General features: G+C 49.2%; 1 protein-coding gene across 1 annotated transcript; it reads right to left on the bottom strand.

Annotated features, from left to right (window-relative positions):
* Positions 1-3,542: 3,542 nt before the first annotated feature.
* On the bottom strand, positions 3,543-6,844 carry PRLH (prolactin releasing hormone). The gene is made up of 2 exons (XM_067549801.1): positions 6,745-6,844; positions 3,543-3,706 (listed from the first exon to the last, which is right to left on the bottom strand). The coding sequence occupies exons 1-2, from the start codon at positions 6,842-6,844 to the stop codon at positions 3,543-3,545; spliced, it is 264 nt and encodes an 87-aa protein (XP_067405902.1).
* Positions 6,845-11,130: the final 4,286 nt, after the last annotated feature.

The following is an 11,130-nucleotide window of genomic DNA, read 5'->3' as shown; positions in this document are numbered from 1 at the left end:
TGCAGCTTCATCGCTTTGCCAAGGTGTCAATTGTATGTGAGCTTCTTTCCTGAACAGAAAGGAAGGAGGCAAGCAAGTGGGAAAGCTCTATGTCTGAGTATAACAAATTCAGAGGCTATCACTGACATAAACAGAGTTACCCATCTGTGGAGATACTGCAGCACAGGGCCACCTTGCTATTAGGCCAGGTTAGCACCAGACCCGAATTGAGTATCAAAGACAAGTTCTCTTACCACCAGGTAGAGAAAGGAGAACCTCCTGCGTTTAGGCAAGTGCAGGCTTGATCCTGAATGTGTCTGTGTTCATTTTATTTGAACAGCACAGCCAGGGATGTCATCAGGCAGCCCGTCTCCCCTGTGGTATTTTGCCAAGGAGACAGGGGGTGTCAGTTTTGAGAGCGGGCTAGGCCTGCTTCTTTCTTCCCCCTCCTGCTTGGATGGTATTTGTTAGTTCTCCTTCCTGCCCCACACCCCATGGGTTTGTTGTTAAGACCACATTTAGATCCATGGTGCTTGTTCTTAGCTATCTGCTGGCTCAGGCCAGGTCTACACTGAAGCCTTCTGCCAGCATGGCTATATCAGGGGTGTGGTCCCTGTGGAACACAACTGTGCCTGCACAAAGCCTGGAGCGCAGGTACACAGCAAACTGCACTTTTAGTGGGATAGCTTATTTCCCCGGTGGTGGTGGTGGTGGGGACTCTGGAATAATCTACATGGGCAAAGCCTTCCAAGGGCAGGCCTGACTCGAGGCAGACATTGCTGCACTGGTTATTCTCAATTCACATTATCCATTCACTCACCTGCAGCTAGTAGTCAGAAGTTGCTGTGATCACATGACTCCAGGGTCTGCTGCCTTGGGCACAGGTCTATAATTTGTCTACATCTTGATCTGGCTCAGGGAAGTACAATAGCACTCCCTGCAGCATTGATTTGTCAGGCATAATCCATCACCAACATCCCTAGCAGCTCAAACACAGGAGGGAATTTAAAGGCTTAATCTGAAAGTCTTCTCAGGAGACAGGCAGTCCTCTAGCAGGAGCAGATCAGGAGCTGCGGCTCTAGGAAGGTTACAGAAGAGACCTCTTTTTTTTTTTTTTTTTTTTTAAAGAAACTCCAAAGCTGTTGCCTCTTCCTGCTTAAATACCTGCCCTGCTAAGCCCAGGTGGATGTTGGCTGCCTCTCATTGGCAGGCTGAATGGGATTTCTGGGGCGGGGCTTGCTACCTTTGTAGAAAATTAACCCTTTTCCTACCTGATTTAGAGGTTGCCAACATGGTATTTAAAAAATAAAGGACTGTTTTCTTAGCCCTTCCTCCTGGTATTATCATTATTATTGCCATTATTAATAAGCAGCACTCACCGACAGTCACCAGGGGCATTTCTTGATGCTTTGCAGTTCTGCTTTGCAGTTCTCAGCAACTCCCGCGAAAACAAGGGCTGTCCCTTGTAATAAGGGACTGTCGGCGACCCTACCATCCGCGACACACCGTGCAGCACCCCAAAAGCCTTTTCAGACCCCGTGCTGTTGTTCCATTTGCTTACTACCCAAAAGCCTTGCGATGCGCAGCGCTGTCTGTCACTTGTGGAGTTGGAGAATTTCCTCCTCTCCCCCCCACAGCTTCAGTGGAGTGACTTCTGAATTACACTGGGATGAGAAGGGAGCATCAGGCCCCCAATCTGCTCTTATGCCCCATGTAACCCCAATAAAGTCAATGCAATTGCAGGGGGTGCAATAGGGCAGAACGAGGCCCAGAGTTCTTGCCTTTCCTTTACACGCCCTGGCACCACACTGATCAGTGTGTCACGGTGCTTTCCCCAGCAGCAGCTGCAAGCGCTCCGAGCTGGGCTTTCTCCCCAACTTTCTGGTCCCCTGCATGGTGGGGCTGTCCAGCATCACTAAAAGCAGAGTCCTGTGGTACAGGGATCAGCACCAAAGGCCCTTCCCCCTCCTACCCAGGTCACCCAAAGACCAGAGCAGCCCGATTCTTTATGACATTTTTGTTAGCCTGCAGGAAGTTTAAAAGAGGCCGTCACCTGGTGCATTCTTTGGACACAGGGTGGAGGAGCCCACACAGATGGAAACTCTTCCATCCCAGCCCCACCTGCCCCTTGGCCAACAGGAGCTATTACTGAGTCCTGCCCGGGGCCCCTTGTCCAGTGGCACCTCTAAGCCCAGCTCCAGGATAACTCTCAAGGTCTCTTGTAGCCCTATATGACTGATTCTGTGCTAGAGGCTGCTTATTGATCGCACTGCCAAATGTGGTGTGCAGCTTGGATCCCCCTTTATTACCTTCCCCACCCCCCCCAATGCGGGTGCACCTGTAGCCCCACTGAAGTCAATGGAGGTGGGCTGATTTACACCCGCAGAGGCTCTGGCCTACGTCATAGCGTTTCTCAAGTAACCTAGTGTGTCGTGGGGCTGGGTGCTGGCGGCCGGTACGCCACAGACAGCAGGAGAGCAACGGGGAGGGCAGCATAGCTAGTTCAGTGCAGCCCAGCAGCAGTGGCTTGTTTAAAAGGAGAGCGGGAACATGTTACATGGCAGTTTGGTGTCAGCGGAAGGTAAGACCTAGGTGGATTCAGCATCTTATAGATTTTAAGGCCAGACGGGATGATTAGATCACCTAGTCTGACATGAATAACAGAGGCCAATGCATGAGTGGCCCGCAGTGAGCAGCTAACAGCGGTGGGATTTAGAGCTGTTAATTGCAAATTAAAGCTAGCTCAGGTCTCAGCAGAGCAGTATGTATTTGCTGTCCTAGGATGGGGGGGCGGACCTGCACAGCTGCCCAATGGCAAGACGTACAGCCGCCATCCGGACTCCTGCAAAACCAGATGTGTGGCGGCCTGCTGTAATAGCCATCTCGATTCGCTGGTGTGTTAATCATGCGCTACTCCTGAGGGCACGACATATTGGTCAGGGAAGCAGGACTAGTTACGACTCCACCTGTTTTCAGGTGGATTCACAATCTGGCCTAAAATGTTGGCTGGGCTGCCTACTGATCACATCAAAAGACTTTATTTTGGAGAAGAGAAATTGTGCAGGAGAGGAGAAACAATCTTAGAGGAAAGTGATGCCTCTCAATTCGAAAGCTCCTACTGCCCAGGAGAGTTAAGCAAAGTCTGATTCAAACAGGTGCAGAGCTGGGTTTCTTAATTTTTTTATTATTATTTTGATTTGTATAAAAGAGCCCATGTTCCATGAGGATAATTCATGGCGGAATTTGTGTGTCTCTCCCCCACCAATACAGCTCTAACTTGAACAATTTTCATGGTGCAAATCATCTTAGACTGAGAGCAGAAGCAAGAGACGGGGGACAAATGGGGGGAGGAGAAAAAGTAAAAAGAGACAAGAGGGAAATTGTCTGCAAAAATACTGGAGTTATCAACTGCTCTTTGGTTTCTATCATTTATAGCCACAAAGGTACATTGAAAGGAGGCCAAACATTTTCATTTGCCTAGAAGGGCGGCTGGGATGTGGAAGGAAAAGAGGAGAAGGTTCTTTTATTATCATCATTTAAATTCACTCTTTGCCTTAGCCATTTCATTCATCTTGAATGGCGTCGCTGCTTTTTTCTAGCGGGAAGCAAGCCTGCTGGTGTCCATAGCCCAACTTCTGGGAGCTCCCTCCGACAGCTCTCCTCCGGCCAAAGCGTCCCACGGGTCTGATCCCACGCCCTGTGTACCAGGAAGGGTCGATATCAGGGTCTAGAAGGCAAAGGCCAGGCAGTATTTAGAATGTGGGGCTGAGAGATAATTCTCCTGAGCGTGTGCCTTCATACATTTGTGAACCAGGCACTTCCAGAGCTAAAGGCATGGGCTGGTGGTGTAGGTTGCACTAAGCTCCAGAGTGAGGGGCTGTAATAACTCCTATCCACTGGGATTCAGGCACAGAGGAGGACCTGCGACACGTGCACCAGGGGGGCTGTACCTGCTATGTCATTGCCACTGGTGAGCAGGTGGCGTGGCCTTCACTTATTTTAAAATGACGATGTCATCTTTTGCACAATAAAAATGAGGGAGGAAAGGGGGGCAACATTGCAGAGGAGGGCTGGGGTGACACAGGGCACTGGGATTGGGCCATAAAACCTTTCCTCTATGATGTCCCCAGTTCAAATCCTGCCCAGGTCAGTGGATGGTGATGAATCTGGCTCCACCTTTCAACTACCAATCCCCAAGGTTTGCAGGTGGGCCTGCATGCTTGGGAGCTGGCCAAGGCTGAAGAAGCAGAGTGAGCCCCTGCCCGGGCCCGCCTCGCAGGTGTGGCCAGAGTCCTTCGCTGGTGGGCTTGCAGAGCTAGCTGGAGTTATAACGCAAGCGTTGCCCCGGGCCCACTCCTCCGCAGACACGCAAGCCCTTTGTTCGAGCCTGGTGGCATTTTTCCCTTGCGTTGACCAGCCTGGCAGGGGGAGCGGCTACAGCTCGCGCTCGCCTGACCTCTCCGCTGCTGATGCCACCCCTGCGCAGTGCAGACACAGTGTCTGGCCAGTCCTCTGCAGCTCCCTCCATGTGCCCACAAAGGACAGACCGGTCGCCCCGCAATTCACCTCAAAAGAATTTATGGAGTGGCTCGGCTTACTGCTACGCTATGAGTCATGGGGATGTCCCCCATCCCAGAGCGAGTGCCACCAGTGAGTGAGCGTGGCACCGGTGTGTGGACACAGCCGCCGGCTCTGCTCTCCCGCAAGGAGACACTTGAGCATAGACAGCTCGCGTCAACTCCGCAGTGGAGACAGAGCCCAGGTGGCGTTGGGGGGGGGGAGGGTTTTGCGCTTGTGGCGCGTCTGGCTGTCAGCTGCCTGACATCATGGGGAGCGTCCACACCAGCTGGTGTCAAGTAGGAAACGAGTTTGGTGTCGTAGGCCAGGCCCACGGGGTCTGCACTGGAGGGTGCAACTCCCAGTGACGTCAATAGGAGTGTCCCCAGCCCACAGCACAGTTACTGGGGTGACCAGCCGTCTTTGGGCCAGGCACTGCAGAACAACCAGTGAATGGGCATTGGGCCTGAGCCGCCTCCTCCCCCCTTGGGCAGCAACTCTGCAACCCTCTCCCCCAACCTCCCCGGCCTAGCTCATGTTGTGCCTGTTCTGTGGAGAAGCGGAGGACTTGATTCTCCAGGGGTTGCCATCCAGCCACTGCTAAAAACAACGGCAGAAACCCTCAAGCCATGCCACGCAAACAGGGCCACTCTGGGGGTGACAGGAACGAAGGGGCATGGCCTGGACTTGTGGAAACCGGCAAAGGTTGTTCGAAGTGGACGGCATCAGGCGGATTCACGGCCCCTGAGGATCTGGCCCATGTGCTTTGTTCTCTTGCTCTGCAGGTCAACTCAGCACAGAAGCCACACTGATCCCCCTGCCAACATGCAACCCATGTGTCCTCTCGTCAGTTAGAGCATGGGCTTTTGTGCTGCTACAGACTATGAGCACGTGGGCCCCAGTTGATCTGAGACTACCTACAGCTTGTTGTGTTGATAGGCTGTCACCACCACCCAAGCACTGGGCAATTCCATTGGACCAAGTAAATTCCGGTATGCTGGGAAGTCAGGAGAGCTGGGTTCGAATCCTGCCTATGACCTTGAGAAAGTCACTGCCCCTTTGTGTTGTCTATGGCTTGTAAATGCTTTAGGGAAGGATTGCGTTATTGTTGTGAGTGTGTATGATGCTTAGCTTCTAGGTGCTACCGTAACAGAGGAAGAGATTTTTTTCTGGAAAGACTGGTCAAAATCTGCACGTTTTAATGTTCGGCTGCTTGGAAAGTTACTCTATCACTTTCCTGGCTCATTGTATCCGCAATGCAGATCAACCTGGACACCACCGTTTCTTTGTTTTGTAGGCCTTGCTGGGGAGAATGGTTTTCGGGGTGGGTGGAAAGAAGGGGGTTACAAGATGTAAAGAATAGTGTTAAAGTGTCTAAAGACCCTTGTTTGTAAATATAAATGGGCCGTTCTGGAGATCCTGAGCTGCATCAGAGGTGTGGCTGCGGGGGACGGATTGGGTTGCAGAAGAGGAGCGGGAAATGCCGAGAGGCAGGAGAGGAAAGCCATGGGGAGGGAGAAGGGGATTTTGGAGGGACAAGAACAAAGCCTGGAAATAAAAGGACGGAAAGCTCAGCCTTCTCATGCTGCAGCCTTGTGAGGGTAGGAGCCTGTCATTTTGCAAGTTTAGGGGCAGAGGGCACTACTACACAGGTTTTACACAGGCACTAGCAGTGGGATTAGAGCCTTAATCCAAAGGTCTTTTCAAAACTTTGCTGCATTTGAACAACTCCACATGTTTGGGGCCAGGTTGGGACGGGTCCTCACATGGGCTATGGGGGGTGTTTGTGCAAGGGCCCCACCCAGCTGCTGTCGGTGTGCAGGGGGAGGGTGCAGGGACTGTCCCCCTGGGAGCAAGGAGGAGGCAGAGCCATCATGGCACTGCCAAAGCAGCTCTAAGTATGGGCAGGAGTCACACACCTCGGCATTGCACGGCACCCGCCTGGCCATTCAAGGCCTGGCTCTTTCCAGGAGGTGGACGCTTTGGAGACCAGGATCGAAGCATCCAACTCTTCACCATGTGACTAAATCAGACTGGACACAGGCAACCAAAGGTGAAAGAAACAATTAAATCCTCCATCAATACAGTCATTGACCTGAGCTCTTCTCTCCTGGATCCAATTGTTTGGGGGAGGGCAGTGATAACGGGGGGAGGGAGCAAGCAGCATAGCCACTGGGGGGTGGATCTACACCAGTTACAGGGACTTACTCCTGATTTCCATGGATCGCACATGCAGGCGGCATTCAGCTTCAGGCAGGGCCAGACAGACGAGCAGCAGGCAAAGGAAGCAGGCAGCCAGCAGTTTCATTCCCTTCTGCTCTCCCAAGGCTGGTGGCTGGTGCCGGAATGCAGCAAGGTGCGACACAGACTGCACAAACAGAGACCAGAAGAGTTAAACGGACTGGCATCTTGGTGGGGCTGGGGCTGATATGAGCAAATGAGTCCACTCTAGTGAGAAATACCCACTGTGCAACAGGAATTGCAGCAGCGCTTCGGAAACTGGAGGGCCCATTCTCCATGGGATGCCCATGTTTCAGAATTGGTTTTCATTCCAAATCAGAACGAAAAGCTGAATTTTCCCGCAAAATAAAAATTCTGAGGGTGGTTTTTTTTTTTAATTTGGAACCATCAAAATGTTTCACTTTGATAATGTCAAAACAATATACTCTTTGAAATCATTGCCATTAAACACAATAAATATATTCAAATGAATGTTGCCCTATAAAAGCCAAAACAAAATGAATCCAAATGATGCGATTAAAAACATTCTGTTTGGACTTTATCAAAATGAAACACTTCAGCATTCGTGAAATGACACCAGAAAGTCAAAACAATTCATTTTGACTTTTTCTGCATCAGAAATGTTGGCAGCATCGACACAGTCCTGCAAAACAGTGTGATTTTGACAAAACCGGCATTTTCCAATGGAAAAAATGGTTCCCTGGAAAACGTCTTGACCTGCGCCAGAGGGAATGGACGCACGATCAGCACCACCTTGGTCATTCAACAGTCATGCATCAGGTCCCTCCCTAAATCATGAGACTGGCTTGGAAATCATAAGATTTATGAAAAAAGATAAGTTTTGTTTTCTTTTTATTTGCCCTCTGGTTTCGGAGCTGTTACGGTGTACTTGGGTTACATTTTCAAACTTTCAGCCACCAGGGCAAAAAACTATTTTTAATGAAAACTAAGATGCCGGATTCCAAAAACTGGGGCTTTTAAGAAAAACGTAAACTATTGCAAAATCCCCGATAAAAAAATATCACGAGAGCCGGCAACATTGTTTTTAGCAGCAAGTGAGCAGCTGCTTTTTTTTTTTGGAGCCGTAACTAAACATGAAACCTAAATGTACCCATAAAAACACACACACAGGAGAGCAGAGTCAGGTGAGTTAATGTATGAGGCAGCAGGAGGTGGCAGGTGTGCGGCTGGTTGAGAGAGAGGGGAGGGAGAAGGACTTTATGTTGGCTTTATGTTGTGATGAAGGACTCTGGCCGTATTTAGTATTAAACCCGCTCCAGAAAGGGGAGCTGTAAGCCACAACCATGACTCTCTGCAGTGTTTAAGGGGCCCATAAGAAGGGGGCCGCTCACAGCAAGGCACTGCAGAGGCCTTGAACGGCAGCCACCACTGCAGGGCGGATAAGGACATTGAAAGGGCGGCGGCCGTACAACCAGAGTGACACACACGCCGACGTCTTGAGCTGGTAACTGCGTCTGTGCCAGGGATCCAAGGATCTGGGTGGGGTAGGGGCAGGTCATGAAGGGGCAGAGGGGGGGAGTGGGCAGGTCAAGGCTGGTGGACGTGCATTGTCCCATCTGTTTGCATTGCTCCTGGCAGAGATGTCACACCGACAGGGCTAAGAAGTTTCTGCCGCCCATCCCTCCACAGAGCCCCGGCGTAGCGGCTGGCCATGGACGTCCTGGCTGTGCAGCCACCGGGGATCCATGGCATGCCCTCCCTCTGACACAGGTGCTGGGGATAGTGAATGCCCTGGGCCAGTGTTTTGAGAGTATCCTGCACTGAAGATGACTGAACCCTGCATCAAAAAGGTGCTTATTTTCAGGGCACCAAGGACCATAAAAACTCTCCTCCAAGACGTCGTGTCTGGACTCCATCCTGCAACTGCTTTTTCTGGCCTCCCTGCTCCCATCTGAGTGCTGAGAACACCTTCTTCCCTCCTGACCCCTCTCTCCCTGCTTCCCTGCAGGCAATTAAACATCTTGGTCTCCCTGTTAACGTCTTTCATGGCTCAGCTCCTTACCTGCTCTTCCGTCTCCTTGTCTAGGCCAATTGCCTCCCCTCTGCTGACGCTGCCTGCCTGGTGAGCCTGTTTATTCACGTCTCCCCTGCTACGACTTGTGCAGAGAATGCCCATCCCAACTAGCTCTCAGCACCACACCCTGGCCTGCTTCCCTTTCCTTCTTGTGGTCTGCATGTGTGTCACAAAGCCGACTGGGCAGTGGCAACTGCTCCGTAATGGACAGCGGGGATCACGGAAAGCATTTTGTGCATTTGTTTGCAGCTCATAATTTACTTGAAAGTGTAAGAAGACTCAAACCCACCCAGTGGTGTACATCCACTGTCCATGCGTCCTTCTGGCACCTTGTCTATTATCCCACCACCCCATCCCCTCACATGCTTTGCGACACTTGCTCATTTGCCTTTGACTTTGTCTGGGTGCCTCTGGTCGGAAGTTGGGCCCCTGTCCAACATGTTGCTCTGTGCAAACAGAACCCTGCATCTGTGTGGAGCCCCAGTGAGTTTAATGGGCAGGGGCAGGACTCAGATTGTGAGCTCCTCGGGGCATGATTTGTCTTTTACTGTGTGTTTGCCACAAAGAAGCTTTGATGTGATTGGGTGCTAGGGGCCCAGAAAGAATCCAAGACACCACCTCTACGTGGAGCTAGAGATTTCTCATGGTCTTAGGGGTCAAAGTACAGCTCTCCCTCTTTGTCCATCTCCTGCTGTCCTGTACCTGGAAAAGGCTGAAGTCAGGGAACAACTGCAGCAAGGATAAAGGGTTCCCCCTTGTACGCTTCCATTAGCTTAGTACAGTTATGTGCACGATTCCCTATGCTTAATATGGGGAATAGTCAGAGACGGTACTTAGTTGACTAAAAAAATTGACAAGTTTGTAAGTGTGACTGCTGTATCGCCTCAAAATTGGTCATGATTTGCAGGACTTGTATTCCAGTTCAATGTTTGAATTCAAAAAGCATAATTCGATGCTCTGAATTAGCCCTAATGGCTATGTTTACAGTAGATTCACACTGTCTGTAAGGAATAGGTCTTCTCTATATTCTATATGGTCCTAAGCTTACTGTCGATTCCCACTGTGGGATAAATATTATTATTTATGATGCACCAGCAAAGTACTTTGCTAATAAATTATGCTGTAGCACATATAAAAATTCAGTGTCCTGGACTTTGTGATGAGTTTCAATAAAATTAACTAGTTTTCCTTTGCAGTTTTAAATGCTGATCATAAAAATAACTGCTAATAAAATACTCCAGTTATCTTTATTCCATCTGTTTATTTTTCTACCTTCTTGTCTAGGAGCAGGGGGTGAACTCCATCCCCTCTTGTTATTGTTATTGGAAGTGGGCACAAAATGTTTTCCGCATTCAATAAAAAGTGTTTCAATATTTCAAAAAAAGTTTTCCCGTCTTGACGCAGGATGAGAAGTAAAAATCTCAAAAAATTTCCTGAACTGAAAATTTGCAATAAAAGTTCAGTTTGGACCAATCAAAATGTTTCGCTTTGATAATTTCAAAGGGTTTTGTTTGCGTTTTGGCCCTGATATATATATATATTTTTAACCGTAGCTAGCTTAAATTTTGAAATGAAAAGTGGTTTAGAATGAGAACTTTTCATTTAAAAAATGTCAAAATGAAACATTTTGGTAATTCTGAAATATTTAAAAAAAAATGTCAAGGCAAGGATTTAATCAAAACAGCCCCTTTCACTCAGTGCATTTTGGTTTTGACAAATCAGCATGTTCTGATGAAAAACATCAAGTAAAAAAATTCCTGACCAATGCTAATTGCTATTGCTTTTCGTATAGTCCTTGCTAAATGCCAATAAGACACTGAGAGGAAAGAATTGCTTTGAAAAGCTTCATGCTCTGTAGCTTCTATTCATTGTTATTGTTACTGATCCCCTTAAAACACGGGAGTGGTTCAAAAATAGACATATGTCTTCATCCTAGGAAATAAATGACCAAGTAATCTGGCTGTGTGAGGAGTCAATGCAAGTTTAAGTGTTCATTGTAATCTACAGTGGAAAGTCCTAATACCATGTTAATTCTTTCCCTATCACATTAGAGGGGACGTTTTGGAAGCCATTTCATATTGGTGTTAATAAAAAGGAAACTCAGACTGGGGGTCGGGGAGGCAGGCAAGTCAGGTACATGCAGTTTCAGTGCAGTTTTAGTAAAGGGCTAGAGTATTAACCCTTTCAGTACCTTTTGGCATGGGAGGCCGGAGTCACCTATTGCTTTGTGCTGCAAAGCAGACGAAAGCCTGCTTAAATGGCCAGGTAAAGAGGCTTACAGATGCTTCAGTGATGCAGAGGAGACAGGGCTGAGTGGG

The sequence above is a fragment of the Emydura macquarii genome, unplaced genomic scaffold (assembly GCF_026122565.2).
Source record: "Emydura macquarii macquarii isolate MOO-44397 ecotype Brisbane River unplaced genomic scaffold, CSIRO-AGI_Emac_v2 contig_1253, whole genome shotgun sequence".
Taxonomy (NCBI): domain Eukaryota; kingdom Metazoa; phylum Chordata; order Testudines; family Chelidae; genus Emydura; species Emydura macquarii.
The sequence above is the reverse complement of the archived record's forward strand: the minus strand, read 5'-3'. Positions and strand labels throughout refer to the sequence as shown.

What these genes read in the sequence shown, in the direction of transcription:
- PRLH (XM_067549801.1), bottom strand. Translation starts at nt 6,844, where the DNA reads ATGAAACTGCTGGCTGCCTGCTTCCTTTGCCTGCTGCTCGTCTGTCTG. An exon ending in GCGATCCATGGAAATCAGGA is followed by an intron (nt 3,707 to 6,744) that starts GTAAGTCCCTGT and finishes TTTGCCTTCTAG; the next exon opens with ACCCTGATATCGACCCTTCC.